The 21,672-nt window shown below is 41.4% G+C and overlaps 1 protein-coding gene across 1 annotated transcript in view; it reads right to left on the bottom strand.

Annotated features, from left to right (window-relative positions):
• Positions 1–15,105: 15,105 nt before the first annotated feature.
• Positions 15,106–21,672, bottom strand: part of GPR139 (G protein-coupled receptor 139) — a 40,993-nt gene continuing 34,426 nt past the window's right edge. The window contains exon 2 of the mRNA XM_029221644.1: positions 15,106–16,289. Coding sequence (XP_029077477.1) covers positions 15,355–16,289 — 935 coding nt within the window. The 3' untranslated portion in view covers positions 15,106–15,354. The remainder of the gene's footprint in view (positions 16,290–21,672) is intronic.

Consider the following 21,672-nt stretch of genomic DNA (forward strand, 5'->3'; position numbering starts at 1 on the left):
ATCCAAAAAACCCCAAAATGCCGATTCAAAAAGATACATGCACCCAGAAAGATACGTGCACCCCAATGTTCATAGCAGCATTATTTATAATTGCCAAGATATGGGAGTGTCCATCAACAGATGAATGGATAAGGAAGATATGTATGAATATATATATATATATATGCACACACACACATTGGAACATTACTCAGCCACAAAAAAGAATGAAAATCTGCCATTTGCAGCAACATGGATGAACTTGGAGGGTATTATGCTAAGTGAAATATGCCAGACAGAGAAAGACAAATACTTATGGTATCACTCATATGTGGAATCTAAAATATAAAACAAACTAATGAATATAACAAGAAAGAAGCAGACTCACAGATATAGAGAACAAACTAGTGGCTACCAGTGGGGAGAGGGAAGAGGGGAGGGGTGATATAGGCGTAGGGAAATAAGAGGTACAAACTATTATGTATAAAATAAGCTACAAGAATACAACACAATATGACTACAACACAAGGAATATAGCCAATACTTTATAATAGCAATAAATTGAGTATAACCTTTAAAAATTGTGAATCACTATATTTTACACCTGTAACTTAAATAATATTTCACATCAACTGTACTTCACTAAAAAAAGAAGCGTCTCCATCTTGGGTGAACACTAGAATCATCTGAGGAGCTTTAAAAAATACTGCTATCTGGATTTCATCTTGGGATTGCGATTTTCAAAAGCTTGCCAAGGGTGTAAAACCACTGTTTTAAAGTGCAGCAGTGCAGTGCTTCCCAAACTTTAATATGTGTATGAATCACCTGGGGATCTTATTAAAATTCAGATGCTGGTTCAGCAGGCTGGATGGGGTCTGTGATTCCACATTTCTTACAAACTCCCAGGGGATGCCCATGCAATGCTCCTGTTAGGTGGAGAAGCAAGGACAGTGAATTTTGTTTCTGTAAGAAATCGTATCTTAAATGGTTTCATAAAGTAAATAATGCTGCCCCAATTCCTTTTTTTAATGAAAAGGGGGAGCAAAATCTGAATCTTCATACATAAAATTTTAACAGATATTACATTTCTTGCTCAAGTCAAATTCGTGGCCAAATGGCTTCAGCACCTTGGACAGAAGCACAGGCAATTTTTTTTTTTTTTTTTAAATTTTTTTTTTAACATCTTTATTGGAGTATAATTGCTTTACAGTGGTATGTCAGTTTCAGCTTCACAACAAAATGAATCAGTTATATATATACATATGTTCCCATATCTCTTCCCGCTTCCGTCTCCCCCCCCCCCCCCCCCCCCTATCCCCCCCCTCCAGGCGGTCACAAAGCACCGAGCTGATCTCCCTGTGCTATACGGCTGCTTCCCACTAGCTATCTACCTTACGTTTGGTAGTATATATATGTCCATGCCTCTCTCCCGCTTTGTCACAGTTTACCCTTCCCCCTCCCCATATCCTCAAGTCCATTCTCTAGTAAGTCTGTGTCTTTATTCCTGTTTCACCCCTAGGTTCTTCATGACATTTTTTCCCCCTTAAATTCCATATATATGTGTTAGCATACGGTATTTGTCTCTCTCTTTCTGACTTACTTCAATCTGTATGACAGACTCTAGGTCTATCCACCTCATTACAAATAGCTCAATTTCGTTTCTTTTTATGGCTGAGTAATATTCCATTGTATATATGTGCCACATCTTCTTTATCCATTCATCCAATGATGGGCAATTAGGTTGTTTCCATCTCTGGGCTATTGTAAATAGACCTGCAATGAGCATTTTGGTACATGACTCTTTTTGAATTATGGTTTTCTCAGGGTATATGCCCAGTAGTGGGATTGCTGGGTCATATGGTAGTTCTATTTGTAGTTTTTTAAGGAACCTCCATACTGTTCTCCACAGTGGCTGTATCAATTTACATCCCCACCAACAGTGTAAGAGGGTTCCCTTTTCTCCACACCCTCTCCAGCATTTATTGTTTGTAGATTTTTTGATGATGGCCATTCTGACTGGTGTGAGATGATATCTCATTATAGTTTTGATTTGCATTTCTCTAATGATTAGTGATGTTGAGCATTCTTTCATGTGTTTGTTGGCAGTCTGTATATCTTCTTTGGAGAAATGTCTATTTAGGTCTTCTGCCCATTTATGGATTGGGTTGTTTGTTTTTTTGTTATTAAGCTACATGAGCTGCTTATAAATTTTGGAGATTAATCCTTTATCAGTTGCTTCATTTGCAAATATTTTCTCCCATTCTGAGGGTTGTCTTTTGGTCTTATTTATGGTTTCCTTTGCTGCGCAAAAGCTTTTAAGTTTCATTAGGTCCCATTTGTTTATTTTTGTTTTTACTTCCATTTCTCTAGGAGGTGGGTCAAAAAGGACCTTGCTGTGATTTATGTCATAGAGTGTCCTGCCTATGTTTTCCTCTAAGAGTTTGATAGTTTCTGGCCTTATATTTAGGTCTTTAATCCACCTTGAGCTTATCTTTGTGCATGGTGTTAGGGAGTGATCCAATCTCATACTTTTACATGTAGCTGTCCAGTTTTCCCAGCACCACTTATTGAAGAGGCTGTCCTTTCTCCACTGTACATTCCTGCCTCCTTTATCAAAGATAAGGTGACCATATGTGCGTGGGTTTATCTCTGGGCTTTCTATCCTGTTCCATTGATCGATATTTCTGTTTTTGTGTCAGTACCATACTGTCTTGATTACTGTAGCTTTGTAGTATAGTCTGAAGTCAGGAAGCCTGATTCCTCCAGCTCCGTTTTTCGTTCTCAAGATTGCTTTGGCTATTCGGGGTCTTTTGTGTTTCCATACAAATTTTTTGTTCTAGTTCTGTGAAAAATGCCAGTGGTAGTTTGATAGGGATTGCATTGAATCTGTAGATTGCTTTGGGTAGTAGAGTCATTTTCAAAATGTTGATTCTTCCAATCCAAGAACATGGTATATCTCTCCATCTATTTGTATCATCTTTAATTTCTTTTATCAGTGTCTTATAATTTTCTGCATACAGGTCTTTTGTCTCCTTAGGTAGGTTTATTCCTAGATATTTTATTCTTTTTGTTGCAATGGTAAATGGGAGTGTTTTCTTGATTTCACTTTCAGATTTTTCATCCTTAGTGTATAGGAATGTCAGAGATTTCTGTACATTGATTTTGTATCCTGCTACTTTACCAAATTCATTGATTAGCTCTAGTAGTTTTCTGGTAGCATCTTTAGGATTCTCTATGTATAGTATCATGTCATCTGCAAATAGTGACAGCTTTACTTCTTCTTTTCCGATTTGGATTCCTTTTATTTCCTTTTCTTCTCTGATTGCTGTGGCTAAAACTTCCAAAACTATGTTGAATAAGAGTGGTGAGAGTGGGCAACCTTGTCTTGTTCCTGATCTTAGTGGAAATGCTTTCAGTTTTTCACCATTGAGGACGATGTTGGCTGTGGGTTTGTCATATATGGCCTTTATTATGTTGAGGAAAGTTCCCTCTATGCCTACTTTCTGCAGGGTTATCATAAATGGGTGTTGAATTTTGTCAAAAGCTTTCTCTGCATCTATTGAGATGATCATATGGTTTTTCTCCTTCAATTTGTTAATATGGTGTATCATGTTGATTGATTTGTGTATATTGAAGAATCCTTGCATTCCTGGAATAAACCCCACTTGATCATGGTGTATGATCCGTTTAATGTGCTGTTGGATTCTGTTTGCTAGTATTTTGTTGAGGATTTTTGCATCTATGTTCATCAGTGATATTGGCCTGTAGTTTTCTTTCTTTGTGACATCCTTGTCTGGTTTTGGTATCAGGGTGATGGTGGCCTCGTAGAATGAGTTTGGGAGTGTTCCTCCCTCTGCTATATTTTGGAAGAGTTTGAGAAGGATAGGTGATAGCTCTTCTCTAAATGTTTGATAGAATTCGCCTGTGAAGCCATCTGGTCCTGGGCTTTTGTTTGTTGGAAGATTTTTAATCACAGTTTCAATTTCAGTGCTTGTGATTGGTCTGTTCATATTTTCTATTTCTTCCTGATTCAGTCTTGGCAGGTTGTGCATTTCTAAGAATTTGTCTATTTCTTCCAGGTTGTCCATTTTATTGGCATAGAGTTGCTTGTAGTAATCTCTCATGATCTTTTGTATTTCTGCAGTGTCAGTTGTTACTTCTCCTTTTTATTTCTAATTCTATTGATTTGTCTCCTCCCTTTTTTTCTTGATGAGTCTGGCTAATGGTTTATCAATTTTGTTTATCCTTTCAAAGAACCAGCTTTTAGTTTTATTGATCTTTGCTATCATTTCTTTCATTTCTTTTTCATTTATTTCTTATCTGATTTTTATGATTTCTTTCCTTCTGCTAACTTTGGGGTTTTTTTGTTCTTCTTTCTCTAATTGCTTTAGGTGTAAGGTTAGGTTGTTTATTCGAGATGTTTCCTGTTTCTTAAGGTAGGATTGTATTGCTATAAACTTCCCTCTTAGAACTGCTTTTGCTGCATCCCGTAGATTTTGAGTCGTCGTGTCTCCATTGTCATTTGTTTCTAGGTATTTTTTTTTTTTTTTTTTTGCTGTACGCGGGCCTCACTATTGTGGCCTCTGCCGTTGCAGAGCACAGGCTCCGGACGCGCAGGCTCAGCGGCCATGGCTCACAGGCCCAGCCGCTCCGTGGCATGTGGGATCTTCCCGGACCGGGGCACGAACCTGTGTCCCCTGCATCAGCAGGCAAACTCTCAACCACTGCGCCACCAGGGAAGCCCCCTCTAGGTATTTTTTGATTTCCTCTTTGATTTCTTCAGTGATCACTTTGTTATTAAGTAGTGTATTGTTTAGCCTCCATGTGTTTGTATTTTTTACAGATCTTTTCCTGTAATTGATATCTAGTCTCATAGCGTTGTGGTCAGAAAAGATACTTGATACAATTTCAATTTTCTTAAATTTACCAAGGCTTGATTTGTGACCCAAGATATGATCTATCCTGGAGAATGTTCCATGAGCACTTGAGAAAAATGTGTATTCTGTTGTTTTTGGATGGAATGTCCTATAAATATCAATTAAGTCCATCTTGTTTAATGTATCATTTAAAGCTTGTGTTTCCTTATTTATTTTCATTTTGGATGATCTGTCCATTGGTGAAAGTGGGGTGTTAAAGTCCCCTACTATGAATGTGTTACTGTCGATTTCCCCTTTTATGGCTGTTAGTATTTGCCTTATGTATTGAGGTGCTCCTATGTTGGGTGCATAAATATTTACAATTGTTATATCTTCTTCTTGGATCGATCCCTTGATCATTATGTAGTGTCCTTCTTTGTCTCTTCTAATAGTCTTTATTTTAAAGTCTATTTTGTCTGATACGAGAATTGCTACTCCAGCTTTCTTTTGTTTTCCATTTGCATGAAATACCTTTTTCCATCCCCTTACTTTCAGTCTGTATGTGTCTCTAGGTCTGAAGTGGGTCTCTTGTAGACAGCAAATATATGCGTCTTGTTTTTGTATCCATTCAGCCAATCTGTGTCTTTTGGTGGGAGCATTTAGTCCATTTACATTTAAGGTAATTATCAATATGTATGTTCCCATTCCCATTTTCTTAATTGTTTTGGGTTCGTTATTGTAGGTCTTTTCCTTCTCTTGTGTTTCTTGCCTAGAGAAGTTCCTTTAGCAGTTGTTGTAGAGCTGGTTTGGTGGTGCTGAACTCTCTCAGCTTTTGCTTGTCTGTAAAGGTTTTAATTTCTCCATCAAATCTGAATGAGCTCCTTGCTGGGTAGAGTAATCTTGGTTGCAGGTTTTTCTCCTTCATCACTTTAAATATGTCCTGCCACTCCCTTTTGGCTTGCAGAGTTTCTGCTGAAAGATCAGCTGTTAACCTTATGGGGATTCCCTTGTGTGTTATTTGTTGTTTTTCCCTTGCTGCTTTTAATATTTTTTCTTTGTATTTAATTTTTGATAGTTTGATTAGTATGTGTCTTGGCATGTTTTTCCTTGGATTTATCCTGTATGGGACTCTCTGTGCTTCCTGGACTTGATTAACTATTTCCTTTCCCATATTAGGGAAGTTTTCAACTATAATCTCTTCAAATATTTTCTCAGTCCCTTTCTTTTTCTCTTCATCTTCTGGAACCCCTATAATTCGAATGTTGGTGCGTTTGATGTTGTCCCAGAGGTCTCTGAGACTGTCCTCAGTTCTTTTCATTCTTTTTTCTTTATTCTGCTCTGCAGTAGTTATTTCCACTATTTTATCTTCCAGGTCACTTATCCGTTCTTCTGCCTCAGTTATTCTGCTATTGATCCTATCTAGAGTATTTTTCATTTATTGTGTTGTTCATCATTGTTTGTTTCATCTTTAGTTCTTCTAGGTCCTTGTTAAATGTTTCTTGCATTTTGTCTATTCTATTTCCAAGATTTTGGATCATCTTTACTATCATTATTCTGAATTCTTTTTCAGGTAGACTGCCTATTTCCTCTTCATTTGTTAGGTCTGGTGGGTTTTTATCTTGCTCCTTCATCTGCTGTGTGTTTTTCTGTCTTTTCATATTTCTTATCTTACTGTGCTTGGGGTCTCCTTTTTGCAGGCTGAAGGTTCGTAGTTCCTGTTGTTTTTGGTGTCTGTCCCCAGTGGCTAAGGTTGGTTCAGTGGGTTGTGTAGGCTTCCTGGTGGAGGGTACTAGTGCCTGTGTTCTGGTGGATGAGGCAGGATCTTGTCTTTCTGGTGGGCAGGTCCACGTCTGGTGGTGTGTTTTGGGGTGTCTGTAGACTTATTATGATTTTGGGCAGCCTCTCTGCTAATGGGTGGGGTTGTGTTCCTGTCTTGCTAGTTGTTTGGCATAGGATGTCCAGCACTGTAGCTTGCTGGTCATTGAGTGAAGCTGGGTGCTGGCATTGAGATGGAGATCTCTGGGAGATTTTCGCCGTTTGATATTATGTGCAGCTGGGAGGCCTCCTGTGGACCAGTGTCCTGAAGTTGGCTCTCCCACCTCAGAGGCACAGCACTAACTCCTGGCTGCAGCACCAAGAGACTTTCATCCACACGGCTCCTTAATTTGGGATGATTCGTTGTCTATTCATGTATTCCACAGATGCAGGGTACATCAAGTTGATTGTGGAGATTTAATCTGCTGCTCCTGAGGCTGCTGGGAGAGATTTCCCTTTCTCTTCTTCGTTCTCACAGCTCCCAGGGGCTCAGCTTTGGATTCGGACCCGCCTCTGCGCGTAGGTTGCCGGAGGGCGTCTGTTCTTTGCTCAGACAGGACGGGGTTAAAGGAGCCGCTGATTCGAAGGCTCTGGCTCACTCAGGCCGAGGGGAGGGAGGGGCACGGAGTGCGGGGCGGGCCTGCGGCGGCAGAGGCCGGCGTGACGTTGCGCCAGCCTGAGGCGCGCCGTGCGCTCTCCCGGGGGAGTTGTCCCTGGATCCCGGGACTCTGGCAATGGCGGGCTGCACAGGCTCCCCGGAAGGGGGTGTGGAGAGTGACCTGTGTTCGCACACAGGCTTCTTGGTGGCGGTAGCAGCGGCCTTAGCGTCTCACGTCTGTCTCTGGGGTCCGCACTTTTAGCCGCGGCTCGCGCCCGTCTCTGGAGCTCCTTTAAGCAGCGCTCTTAATCCCCTCTCCTCGCGCACCAGGAAATAAAGAGGGAAGAAAGAGTCTCTTGCCTCTTCAGCAGGTCCAGACTTTTCCCCGGACTCCTTCCCGGCTAGCCGCAGCGCACTAACGCCCTGCAGGCTGTGTTCACGCCGCCAACCCCAGTCCTCTCCCTACGCTCCGACCGAAGCCCGAGCCTCAGCTCCCAGCCCCGCCCGCCCCGGCGGGGGAGCAGACAAGCCTCTCAGCTGGTGAGTGCCGGTCGGCCCTGATCCTCTGTGCGGGAATCTCTCCGCGCCCCTGTTGCTGTGCTCTCTCCGCGGCGCCGAAGCTCCCCCGCTCCGCCACCCGCAGTCTCCGCCCGCGAAGGGGCTTCCTAGTGTGTGGACACTTTTCCTCCAGAGGTCCCTCCCGCTGGTGCAGGTACTGTCCCTATTCTTTTGTCTCTGTTTATTCTTTTTTCTTTTGCCCTACCCAGTTACGTGGGGGGTTTCTTGCCTTTTGGGAGGTCTGAGGTCTTCTGCCAGCGTTCAGTAGGTGTTCTGTAGGAGTTGTTCCACGTGTACATGTATTTCTGGTGTATCTGTGAGGCGAAAGGTGATCTCCGCGTCTTACTCTTCTGCCATCTTCCCGGAAGTCCAATTTTTTTTTTTTTTTGAAAGACTAGTGCATAAACTAGGGAAGGACCAAGATTTGAAATCTGCATACAAAAGCATCTGCAAAACAATGATATCGAATATATTACTGCGGGTTGTGTGGGAAAGTTTTAAAAAGTATATACATTTTTAATGCCCTACCTGCTAGTAGAGTCTATATTATTTCATCTACAATCTTGTGGGGCTGATACTCTACTTTGCCTGATTTCATTAGACACATGAATTGGATCATGAAATAGAACCATTTAATATTATGACCTGATGATCTCGGAATCCTCATTACTGGAATTAGAGGATGACTTTAGCCTACATATCAACCTTGGATACTGAAAAGGTGAATGGGAACAAGCTGCTAATTCAGGAGAGTGTTGGGATGTCAAGGAAAATGTGTCAAAGTGGCCTGATGAAGTGGCTCATGGAACCAGACGGGACTGGGCTTAAATAACAATTCATAAGTTACTCACTGTGACCTTGAACAAGCTTAATTTAATTCCCACGAGACAGTTTTCTCATCTGAAAAAGGGAGGTGACAGCATTTTAAGAGTTATGATGATTAAATGAAGTAAGAAGATCACATCAATTTCTTACTTAAAATTCTCCATTGCCTTTTACCACCAAATTCCTCACCAGGGCCCACAGAGCTCTGCACGATTTTGTTCCTGCCCACCCCCGCCCTTGCCTTGTCCAATACCATTCTCTGCTGGGTCACTGTGCTTCAGAAGTCCTAGTCTGCTGTTTTTTCCTTGAGTACTCAAAATTATTCCCATTTCAAGGCCTCTGTCCTTTTTTCCCCTCAGCCTGGAATGTTCTTTATATGACTGTTTCCTTTTAATTTGGATTCCAGTTCTGTTACCTTCTCAAAAAGGCCTTCCCTGACTAACTTGTCTGCTCTTCTTTCCTCCTGACCTTAGTCACTTACTATCATTTATTTCCTAGAAATTATCACTACCTGAAATGATTTTATTGGCTTCCTTGTGTATTGTCTCTCCTACTCGGGCAGGGGCCCTATCTGTCTTGTTCACTGAATCTGCCTTGAATCACTATGCCTAGAATGGATCTTGCCACATAGTGTATTTAAATACATATTAGTCAAATAAGTCAATGACCGTGGGAGTGCTGGGACACATGGTTGTTAAATGAGTGCCCACTCTCTTGGCGCTCTTTATTTCCATTCCTAGACATATTCAAGTTGATAGTCTAGTCATTGGAGATGCTGAAGATGAATAAAAGAAATTTCTAATGATGAAGGTTAGAAAGCAAGCTTGTAAAGGTCTATAACATATATTTCCCGTAATGTGCTAGGAAATCATTGGAAATTGGACCTACCAACATCTAGGTTTTATAATCTTGGGCAAAGGGATCTCTTGGGCCTTAGCTTTCTTTCTTTTTGATATTCGGGTGAAATAATCTCTAAGATTCTCTCCAGCATCCTATGATAGTAAAATAAGAATCTACCCTTTGCTGGTTATTCTGTAATCACTTCCTATCTCACTTCGCCCTTGATTTTTCACTGTTTTGTGCCTTGCCATCTGGCCACTATGGACTGCATCGCCTGCACTCCCTTCCTCGCTGACTTCTCTTCGAGCTCGGCCAGTGGAGGCATCAGCATGATATCAGAGGGAAGGAAGAGAGAGGTTGGGGTCCCCTTACTTCCTCTCTGGCATCATGTCTCTGGCAGCGGTGTGGCACCTGCTTGCTGGAAGGCCCCTTCTCCAAAGCACATCCTACTCTGAGCTGCAGTAACAGCTATGTCCTCCCGTTGCCCCATCAGGCATAGGGAGGTGAGGCTTCCTATTGTTTCTAGTTCCTGGGTGCCTCGATAGCTCTTATTCTTGCTCAGATCATTATTGAATAGTCTCTTGGTTAAAGTCTTTTTATTGAAATCATCTGAGTGAGATTTGCTTCCCTCCAAGACTCTGATTGATATGCAATCCATTTGGAAATATATACAGAGAAGCAGATTCTAAGGACTCCCATGGAAAACCATTTGTGGAGTTAATAGACATCACTGTGAAGATTTCTTCTTTGGTTTGATCTGAATCCCTTATACTGCAGTTTAGGTCTCATTCCTTCTTGTTTTATCTCCAGTGGAGAGAAATATCATGTTACCGCCATTCACTAGGTAACAAAGTTCCGCAGACATGGTAACTCCTCATGCAGAGTTGGTGAGACGGCATCTCTCTTCCCCGTAGCCCTGTTTTGCTCCTTTTTAATCAGAAAAGTTTTCTTTTTCTTTTTCTGTCATGGCAGTGACACATTCTTTCAAAAAACCCAGGAAATCCACTGTGTCTATTTATCCCATAGACACAAACCTCTCATCCCCCTTGTGTCTGGCAAGTACTCAGACTAATTGCACACCCTCACAGAGGCTGAGCCATCACATTTAGCCAATAAATGTAATAAAAGGATTATTATTTAACAGTTCAACTTCCATCAACTCACTTTTATTCTGCTTCCCTGAGTTGGTGAACAAAATTAATGAGAACAGTGTGGTCATGCTTACCAGCTTCTGTTTGCAACCTTCTTATCAAAATCTTTGCTTTTCTGTACTTCCCTCTCAACTTGTAAGTTACTTTCATGCTCCAAGTTGATGCAAAGATAGATTATGGCAATAGTTTGTGGGTGGCTGTCAGAATTGACAGTGGTTTGTGTGGGAAATGCATAGCTAGTTTGAGAGCTGTGGTTAGAATTCCTGATAGAGCCAATTAAAAACAAAAATTACACCTCACAGGGAAAGGTCAAATCAAGTGTTTTAATTATGATGCTGTGATACTATATCTCACGCTTGGATGACCTGGGTTTGAAGAGTTGGAAAACTATGTAATATAACCAACTCTAAAAAGGGCACAAAAATAATGTGAACTTTTGGAGGGATGAATCAGAATCTTGCAGAGACGCAATGAGGTAGAGTGGAAAGGATGAAGTGTTAGGTGACTTGGGTTCTACTCTGGACAAAATCATTTAAGTCTTTGGGCCTAGCATCCTCACCTGTAAGAGGATGTACAATTGGAGGCTCTTTTTAGCTCTACTATTAATAATCACCACCCCATGAAGTACGTACTGGAATTACTATTAGCCCGATGTTATGGAGAGGAGACTCAGAAAGATTGAAAACATTGCCCAAGGCCACACAGCTAGAAAGTGGCAGAGCCTGCAAAGTTATAGCTGACAATAACTCACTCCAAACTTTGGTGTCCTGACCTTGAGAGTGTCTACTTACCTTTCAGGCACCTGGGAAAAGTTGACTTTTACACCACTTTCTACATGAGGACAATCTTTCAGAGATCTTCAAGGACTTGTTCAAGGTCAAACGTCTAGTACATTGTGGAGCTAGGACATGAATTTGTGATTGTCTGACTTCAAAGCCCAAGCTCTCAGCCATTATGCTAGATTTCCACTATGATAACAGCCACCACAGTCTCGAAGATGCATAGACGATGTAGTCAGAAAAGAATTCAGATTTATAGCCAGTAAGCTACTTAATTTAGGATTATAGGAAGCAGAGGTCAGTGGCAGGGGCAGGTGGGACTCAGGTCACATTCTAGCACCAGCACAAAGCATAAGGGAGATACTTATTTAAAAATTTTAATCAGAGTTCTGCCGTTGCTTGAGCATATATGCATCTACCAAACACCAAGTGTGCACCATGTTAGAATTTATTATAATACAAACAAGTCCAAACACAATACATCTAATTAAGAAAATATGAACATCTACTATTTTTCTATGGTAACATTTTATTCCATTCTTTCAACTGGAATAGCCAACACTAGAGTCTCTTATTCACTTCAGATAGGCCCCCATTTTGGACCAGTAGGCACCAACTGTGCAAAGTAACCTTTTCTAATTGCAGAGTGTTTGCAAAATGAAACTTCATGCCTTCTCATGGTCTGTTTTTTATGGTTTGTCTCTCATCCTCCTTATTTCCTTCCTATTAGACAGTTCAGTCCTTGAGTTGTTCAATAAAAAAGATACAGTGTGTACATGTGTAGCATCACTGCATGTCCAACCAAGGACACAAATCATACAAGAGGAATGCTAGTTAACAGTCTTTGAAGGAGGCATCACAAAATCCTGATATAAGGCAATTGCTTGAGTGCCATCAACAGCAGCTGTTTACGTGACAGGCTTCAAAATTCAAGGCTTTATTTCTAAAACTGGCCTGAAAGAAAAGGCTTAAAAGTTTGTTTTTTTCTTTAAAAAAACTTTTAATTTTTGTCCACAATTATTACTATAAATAAGAATAAATTAAAAGTCCTTAGATTATCTGAAATAAACTTCAGGAGATATGTATCAACCTAAGCCAACAGGCGTTTGTATGCATTTTAACCAGAAGACAACACCTCTGGGCTGCCTTCAAAAATCAGACCTCTTTTAAACATTACTGTATCAAAATATAAAATACAGTCAGAAGGAAGAGTGATCACAATACTAGTTGGTACAGCCTCTGTTGTTAAGAGAAGTAATAAACGAGTGTATGAGGAAAACATTCCAAATGCACACCCAGTTTTTACTTTTTAAACATCAATAAATAATTGTTACATACAACTAAAAACGTGGAGCAGAGGGCATTGAGATCCACATACATATTTTTCATCTTGCATACATTCTCAAAAAGGAATTGCTTAACCTTTGTAGATATTGCACTGTGACTCATTCATGTATAGTTCAAACTAGCATTTTTCAGAGCTATGTGTTTAAAAATAAATAATTAAATAAATATGTATATATATTAGGTGTAGGTAGCCTTTGGTCAATGTTCATTCACAAGGGGGTGTGGTAGAGTCGCATCATACACACATTTAATGAACAGGTGCCTGACTACACATGCTTGGCAAGAAAGAAACAGAGGGAAATGCAACTTAAGGGGAAATCTGTGGGGAAATCTGGCCACTCTTCCACTAGATGTGCACATGCCCTGGGGAGAGTGTGACCTGGGAGATAACGAATCTGCTTGTCCCTCAGTCAAGCAACTGCCGTGAACCTCTTCTAGTGGGAGCATCTTGCTGCACCAGTGTGATCCTAATGTTCTTGGGTACATGAGAGTCATACCATATGGTCCCTAAATGCAAGCCAACTCCGTCTTGTCTTCAACAGAAGAAACAGCAAACTGCTCCAATGCTGGAAAAAAACTTAGCTAAGTTTTTAAGGGGTAGAATATGGTCTCCAACATGGCTCCTTCCTGAGAACTTTGCAGAAATAACTTTGGCTCTGCCAGATTTTTTGATGAGACTCTACTGCAATTATTTAAAAGGGGTAGGGGGCTTCCCTGGTGGTGCAGTGGTTGAGAGTCCGCCTGCCGATGCAGGGGACACGGGTTCGTGCCCTGGTCCGGGAAGATCCCACATGCCGCGGAGCAGCTGGGCCCGTGAGCCATGGCCGCTCAGCCTGCGCGTCCGGAGCCTGTGCTCCACAACGGGAGAGGCCCGCGCACTGCAAAAAAAAAAAAGGAGTAGGAATTCGGATCATCAGGATGAATGTGACCTAAAGTTGTATTGAATTAGTGTTGAGGACATTGGTTGAAGTTTAGGGATTGTGTGGCATCGGAGCCTTTTCTACCCTGCTCATTTATTGCAAGTTCCCTTTAAGAGGGTAGACATGTCTTCCAATTTAGGGACAAAAGTGCAGTAAAAATTCAGCCTGAGGAACCAAGTGTTCCAGGTGGACTGTCTGCTTTTTGTTGGGTCACCAAAAATATCATACAATTCCAAAATCATTTTGGAAGACTTCTTCTAGAACAGGGATAAGTTCAAATACTGGGAATCTGGGAGAGAAGTTTTTAAAAAAAATGTAACTGAGAAAAACTCCAGCATGGATTTTTCTTTCAAAACACATCATGGGGTACATAGGAACCTAATGTAATCAAGTCTGTGTGTGTGCACACATGAGTTGTAGTTCCCAGGGAAGCCTCTATTAATTACACCCTAGAACTGTTCTTGCCTTGGACAGACAAGAGCAGAATAAATAAATTCATATTTTATTATTTTGCAAAGGATCTGGGTTAAATAGCATCACCAAAAACTGGCACCACCCTTTTGAGCCATGTGCATCAAAGTGCAGACATGCAGACAACATGCATACCTTTCCACTGCCATTTGCGGCTGAATGGCAATGCCAGCTGGACAGTGGGGCAGAGCTGAGAATGTCTCCCTTTACACCTGCAGAGCTACAGTTCCTGACCCTCAAAAACTAAACCCAGTTCCAAAGTCACTTCAAATAATACAGTTTGGTGACGGCTTCAGCAAGCAGGGAGGCAGGGTTGGCAACTCTACACATAAAGGCTTCTCCAGGAAGCTTGAGTGGCACCGCAACAAGAAGCTTTTTGAGTAAGGAGACCATACACAGCTGACACAAGGATGGATTGAAACAATGGCAAGAGTGGGCTTATTTTTTTGTTTTTCTGGGCTCAAGAACTCCTCCTATATCCCCACACACCAGGCAGGGTCTTTGTTTTGGAGGAACTAGTTAAAATCTATACATAATGGCAAATAGAAAGACTGCATCTTAGACCCCAGGTCTGAGTGTCGTGGTTATGTTGGTCAGGAGCCTTTTCACAGAAGCTCTGACCAGAGTTTGAGTAAGATCCAATCCTCCCCTGCCCCCAGAATCTCATTCTACAGATTGGGGTGCCAGGGCCATTTCAAGACCAAAACCCTCACTAGGACAAAGGGCACCTTGGAAAATTCTCGAATTGGTCAGCATCGTTAGCTGCTGGTAACAGCACAGGGAAATGATGGATGACCTCAGCTCTTGGAAGAAGAGTGTGGGCTCAGCTATGTGCTACTGTGGCTTGATGTGTCACATAAATGAGCGGTTTCCAGTGACTGTGGATGGGGCCAAGGCTAAGTCATAGACTATTTCTCTACTATGTGTCCTTACAGGCCACAGGATAATAACACAACCTCCAATGACATCTTCAAACTGGTAGGAACTTTTGCTGTCAGCATGACTTGGTAGAAATGAATGCATAAATGAAAACAAGATTCATGCTTTTCTTTCTTCTCCTCCATCTTTCCTCATCTACCAGTCTGAGAGTTGCTCAATCTATGGAGACAGGAAATCAGGTTAGCACTCTTAAGGAGAGCTGTTCAGCCACAGGATGGGCCACATTCCCATCTGGAAATGGATTATGTAGAGACACTAGATGCCAGACCTATGAGGTCACGGGGATACCTTTATAGGTTTTCCATTTTTGTCGTACTGGTACACCAGCATCTTGATACAGTGTGAGTTGGCCGGCGAGATCCAAGGGCTACTTGTTATGGAAAAGTTATGGTTGGTGTAGAACTGTATTGGTTGCTTCTGGCACTTGAAGAAGGCCTTGAGGGTAGCGGCCGCCATTTTGCGGAACCGCTTGCTGATGAAGCAGTAGAGGAAGAAGTTGATGGCCGTGTTCAGGAGGGCCAGCATGTTGGCAATGTCGGACATAACGTGCATCAGCCAGCGGTTCTGGATGGGTGCCCCATACAGGTGGTAGAGGATCATGATGATCCGTGGGGCCCAGAGTGTGGCAAAGATGGAGGTAATGGTAAACAAGATGGCAGTGGTTTTCCCTGTGGAGTAGCCACGGAGGCGAAAATTGCTCTTCCGCCTGAGCTTGTATACAATGATTGAGTTCAATATGAAGAAGATGGAACAGGGCACCAAGTACACAGTGAAGCAGTGAATCCAGATAAGGACATGGTGCACGGAGGTGCTGATGTAGTCTTCAGTCCAGATGTTGGGCCACCAGTAGTAGGGGATGCTGGTCAGGAAGCAGGTGACATAAACACTTACAATGACTTTCCGGGTGCGGGCTGGGTAGGAGACCATGTGATACTTGAGCGGGTGGCAGACCGCAATATACCGGTCAATGGTTAATGGAACAGTAATCCAAATTGAGGTGTGGATGGATGAGAATTCCAGCACTTCTATGATCTTGTCGGGAACCTGAGGCATCTGCATGTTCAAGATGAAATCTTCCAACAGGAAGTCCACGAACACAATGAAAAAGAGGACCAAGATGTCAGCAGCGGCAAGTGCCAAGAGATAGTTGTAGGAGGACTTCTGTCTCCTAGCCACCAGCTGAGAGAGGATGATCACGGTTAGGATATTTGCTGTGGAGAGAAGAGAATCTGGCTTACATCTGAAGCAAGATGACTTTATTGCCTACTAGGGGCCCGTAGGCGTAGTGTATCAGGCACTCCCACGGAAATCAAAGGGACTGAACCCATGCTCTTGAGGGACAATCTCTGCACTGCAATTGCACCTCATACAAACATCTGGATACGATTTTGACAAAGTTTCCTGTTCACATGGTACTTAATTTGTCCCTCACACAGTCATGACAGTGGTGCTGCCGTTGTCCTCACTTCAGAAATGAGACTGGGTCTCAGAGAACTTAAGGAACTCACTTAGAGCCACAGAGTTAGTCATTCATGGTGACAGGGACCAAACCCAGATCCTCTAATCCCCAATCCTGTGCTCTTTCTTTTGTCTGACTGCATGGAGAATATGGGGTTGGGATGGCATTTCCTGTTTCCCGTGCTCAAGTAGGACATTGGACTATACAACCTCTTAAGAACCTTTAGAACTTGGATTTTAAGACCTTTCTTTTTTAAGTGGGTTCAGAATTGAAGGAATGGAGAAGATCATGACCTTTAGATTAATTTAAAAATAAATTATATTTATTTTTAGAGTAGGTACACATGGTACATAATTAAAGTTAATAGAAAAGTAAAATTTCCTTCCACTCTTATTCTGCAACCACCCAAATACCCCTCCCTCAGGGCAATCATAGTTAATAAATAATCTGTGCTTATGCATGTCTGTATAATATGTGTGTATATAGGTTTTGCAAATATAGTAGCAATAGATTATTTTTCGGGGGGTCAGAATTGTTTTGGAATGCATCCACATAATTCTGATCAGTTTTAAAAAAACAAATGTCTCTCTGAATAAGATACATCTGGAAAGTCATTAGGGACTCACTCTAAAATGATATCCCAATGGATAACATCTGGAAGTCATTCTACACATTTATTCTCATTAAGTCACAACCAAACCTGAAATTTGAACATTGTTAATCCTACTTTGCAAACAAGGGTCTGAGAGAATTTATGTCCCCTGTCTGAAGTGCAGTGGCAGAGCTGGAATCCAGGGCTCTCTTTCTCGCATGTGCCTTTATAATTATTTCACAATAGTTCACATGTGAAAATGTCTTTAATATGCACACTCTGGTGTATTCATCACTCAGGTTAAACAAATTTTAACACTTTGCCACATATGCTTTAGTTCTTTTTAAATAAAGAAACGACACTATAGATGCAGTTGAAGTCTTCTTTGAAATTGTTCCAGCCCATCATTTCCCTTCCCCCTTTCCCCACCAGAGGCAGCCACAGTACTGCGGTCTTCAGGGCCACGCTTGCATGCTCTTAACTTTCTTTTATACAGAACCTGCCACTCTACATGCTGCTTTTTTTCACACAACAAGTTGCTTTTGAGACCTCTTTTTTTTTGATAAACGTAGATCTATTTCACTCATCTTAACAACTATAGAGCAATTCCATTAATAACCTTATTGCAATTTATTTATTCATATATACATAGACATATTTATACATATACACACGTGTCTGTATATGTATATATACATATATTATGTAGACATATACATCTAGCTGTCTATATGTGTATATATATACACATATACTATATATAGACATCTATGTGTCTTTGTATATGTATATATGTGTGTGTGTATATATATATATATATATACACATTTAAATTGGTTTCAGGATTTTGCTGTTATAAACTGCTATAGTTAATACCTTGATACGACTCTCCATGAGAAGTAGCTACGTGTCAGCGTTTCTCTCAGGTAGTATATACATATGTAGAAGGGTGTTTATTATGTTTTAGAACATGTGCATCTTCATCTTTACCAGATATTGCTGAATTGCTCTGTAAAGTGGTTTTACTAACCTGCACTCCCAACGGTAGGGTATGAGAGTTCCAGTTGCTCCCTAACCTCTCATTACTCGGCACTGTCAGGTTTTTTTGTTTGTTTGTTTGTTTGTTTAAGTGTGTGCTGTCCTTGTTCTTGCTCAAAGCACTTTGAAATAACATTTTGAAGTGGTGGAGAGTTAAGGTACCAATTATATTAATTATCCAGTATTCAATCCCAGTGGTTTAGAGCATTCAATACCCATGCTTTAAACCACTCGGCAATATCAGTACTTCTGAGCGGGGGCGAGGGCACCATGTGAGTATGTTACACCCTGGACAATAAAGAAAAATTATGAGTAAATTTTACTTTAAGTCAATATCTAAGAAAAGAGATCCATTAAAGCAAAATTCTTTATATTCTTAATCCTGGAATTTCAAAAGTTTACTTATGCATTCAACAGTGTTTTTCCATAATTACTATGAGCTATGCCCTGGAAGGAGATATTGAACAAAATAGACATGGTCCATCTTAACTTCATGGAGCTTAGAGTTTACTATGTAAGAAAAGCATCAACCGAAGAATCACAGAAGAAAATGTGTAACTGGAAGCTCTAGTAAGTGCTATTAGTGATCAGAAGAATTTTTACTGAGGAAGTGATGTCCAAGCTGAAATTTGGAGACCGAGTAGGAGGTAAATAGGCAAAAAAGGTGGTTGGAGAAAGTGTTTCAAGCAAAGGAAACAGCATGTGCAAAGGCCCTGAGGTGGGGAAAGCATGAAGAGTTGAGTTTATTAAGGCAAGGAATACTCATATGGATTTCTACTTGCTTTGTATACATTTTTGCACTTCATAGCTCTCTTTTATTAAACAGCCTGTTGAAAAGTGTTCGAAAATGTCTTATTCATTTAGACATCCTTTCAGAAAACATCTAGCATCTTCCTTCTGTGTACATGGGCCCAAGATGGATACAAATTAGTATTGTAGACATTCAGAGTCTCCACTCAGAGAGTGTAGAAACAGCATGCAAGGGGCTGAATATTAAAGAGACAAACAAGAATACACACAGTGATACATGAGCCACAGGTGCATAGATACAGAATGAAGGGCAAAGGCTTTGGAGGAGGTTATGGGTCAAAATTTAGGCTACTCCAACCTGACAGTCAGAGTTTCATGGAACTCAAGCTGTAAAACCAGCCGCATAGCACAGGGAGATCAGCTTGGTGCTTTGTGACCACCTGGGGGGGGGGTATAGGGAGGGTGGGAGGGAGGGAGACGCAAGAGGGAAGAGATATGGGAACATATGTATGTGTATAGCTGATTCACTTTGTTGTATAGCAGAAACTAACACACCATTGTAAAGCAACTATACTCCAATAAAGATGTAAAAAAAACAACCCCCAAAACCAGGTCTGATGCTTTCCCATCAAGCCAGGAGCATCAGAGCACAGCGACTTAGAATGTGGAGTTTGGGGCCAGGCTGCCTGGGGTGCAGTCCTGGCTCTATTATTTATTGACTCTTTGGCTTTGGGCAAATTTATTCAATCCCGCTGTGCCTTAGTTTCCTTTTTTATAAAATAGGTTTAATAGGGTTATTCTGAGGATTAAGTGAGATAATTTTTATGAAGTGGTTAGAACAGTATCTGGCATGTGGTAAGTTCTCAATGAATGTTAGTTCTTGACTGAGAATCCACTCATTCAACAATTATTAACGGAGCATATACTATGTGTCAGGCGCTGTATGAGGTGCTGGAGATGCAGGAATTAACAAAATGGACAAGTTCCCTTTTATCATGGGACTTATAGTATAGTGGGTGAGAGAGACAACACATAAATACAAAAATGTACAACAGAATTTCAGAGAGCGATGCTATACAGAATAAAACCAAGGGATGAGACAAATTGTTGGGGGGTGTTGTTTTTTAGATTGGACATTTGAGTTCAATTAAGGATGAGGAGAGGGGATCTGCCATAAAAAGATCCGTGAGAAGAGAACTCTAAGCAGGGGGAATGGCAAGTGCAAAGGCTCTGAGGTAGGAAAGAACTTGGTATTTATGGGACTGAAAGAAGGACTCTCATCCGTCCTATTATCATCCCTATTTTACAGGGGAGGAAACTGAGGCTTGGATATTTAGGTTATCTCTCCATAGCCACAAACTGAGTAAGTGGGAGAGCCTGGAGTTGACTCCAGCTCTCTCTGACTTTATGGCATATCAAGTTCCTCTTTGTTTCCAGCCGGAGGAAAGTGATTCCTGTTCTCTCAGTTGTCCCTGACTTAGAAAAGTGCCATCATTTCTCAGAACCTCTTTTTTCCATTCATTAAACAATGCCCACACACCCTCTCATGTCCCTGCTCTGCTTCCCAGCTTATAAGGGGGGTAGGAATGAATAAATGCTGGGGTCTCCCTAGAAAAAAATGTTATACAGCCATCCTTTAGTATCTGCAGGGTATTGGTTCCAAGACCCTCCTGTGATACCAAAATCTGCAGATGCTCAAGTCCCTTAAATAAAAATGTAGAGTACAGATGGCTTTCTGTCTCCGTGGGTTCCGCATCCACGGATACAGAGGGCTGACTGTATATATTCTGCGGAGAGTCACTTTTCAACACCATCTCTTACTTCCTCATCGAACCCTGTTTGTAATGTGGTGCTAAAATTTTTCCATATCCAAACTCTTCAAAAATATTCCATCTCCATCTAATTAATGCTTTAATTCAGGCAAGTCATCAACTCCAAATTAAATTTCCAGCTATTCATATTTGACATTTCCTTAAGTTTCTAGTAATTGTGTCTCTCAAGAAACTAACCCGCAGACATTGAGTTTTCCATTTCTTTCGTGCAGGTCGATTTGCTCCCAAGGCAATATCAAGAACACTTAGAACATCCTTGGGATGAGAGAGATGTGTGAGCCACAGAGACCCAGAGGGGAATGGAACAATGCCTGTGTATTGATTTTCTGAAAAAGAAATGAGAAGGTAGAATTTTCAACTCCCAAGGTTGGCATTTGCTGTAACTCCCCACATTGAAAAATCCTTTCATTTCCACTGTGATAGTTTTTTCCCCAAAGAAAAGGAGTGGTGTTGACAGGGTCTGTGTGTATTTATAAAGGGTGAATAAGCGAAGAAACCCAAGTCATCACCACCTGAAATTACATTTCTCAGCTTTTTTCTCAAACTAACAGGTCCAAGGATCTGTTGTGTGGAAAACCAACCAATCCCATCCAAGCAAGTCCCCGTGAACTTCATGATCAAAATGTCAATGCTTCTGGGCTTCCCTGGTGGCGCAGTGGTTGAGAGTCCACCTGCCGATACAGGGGACATGGGTTCGTGCCCCGGTCCGGTAGGATCCCACATGCCGTGGAGCGGCTGGGCCCGTGAGCCATGGTCGTTGAGCCTGCGCGTCCGGAGCCTGTGCTCCGCAGCGGGAGAGGCCGCAACAGTGAGAGGTCCGCGTACCACCAAAAAAAAAAAAAAAAAAAAAAAGTCAATGCTTCTAAAAAGCAAATCTTTTCTGTCAATGGTGTCTTTGGACAGGTGGGTAATATAAAGCCCAT

The sequence above is a fragment of the Monodon monoceros genome, unplaced genomic scaffold, assembly GCF_005190385.1.
Source record: "Monodon monoceros isolate NGI ecotype Baffin Bay Population unplaced genomic scaffold, NGI_Narwhal_1 Super_Scaffold_13, whole genome shotgun sequence".
Lineage (NCBI taxonomy): Eukaryota > Metazoa > Chordata > Mammalia > Artiodactyla > Monodontidae > Monodon > Monodon monoceros.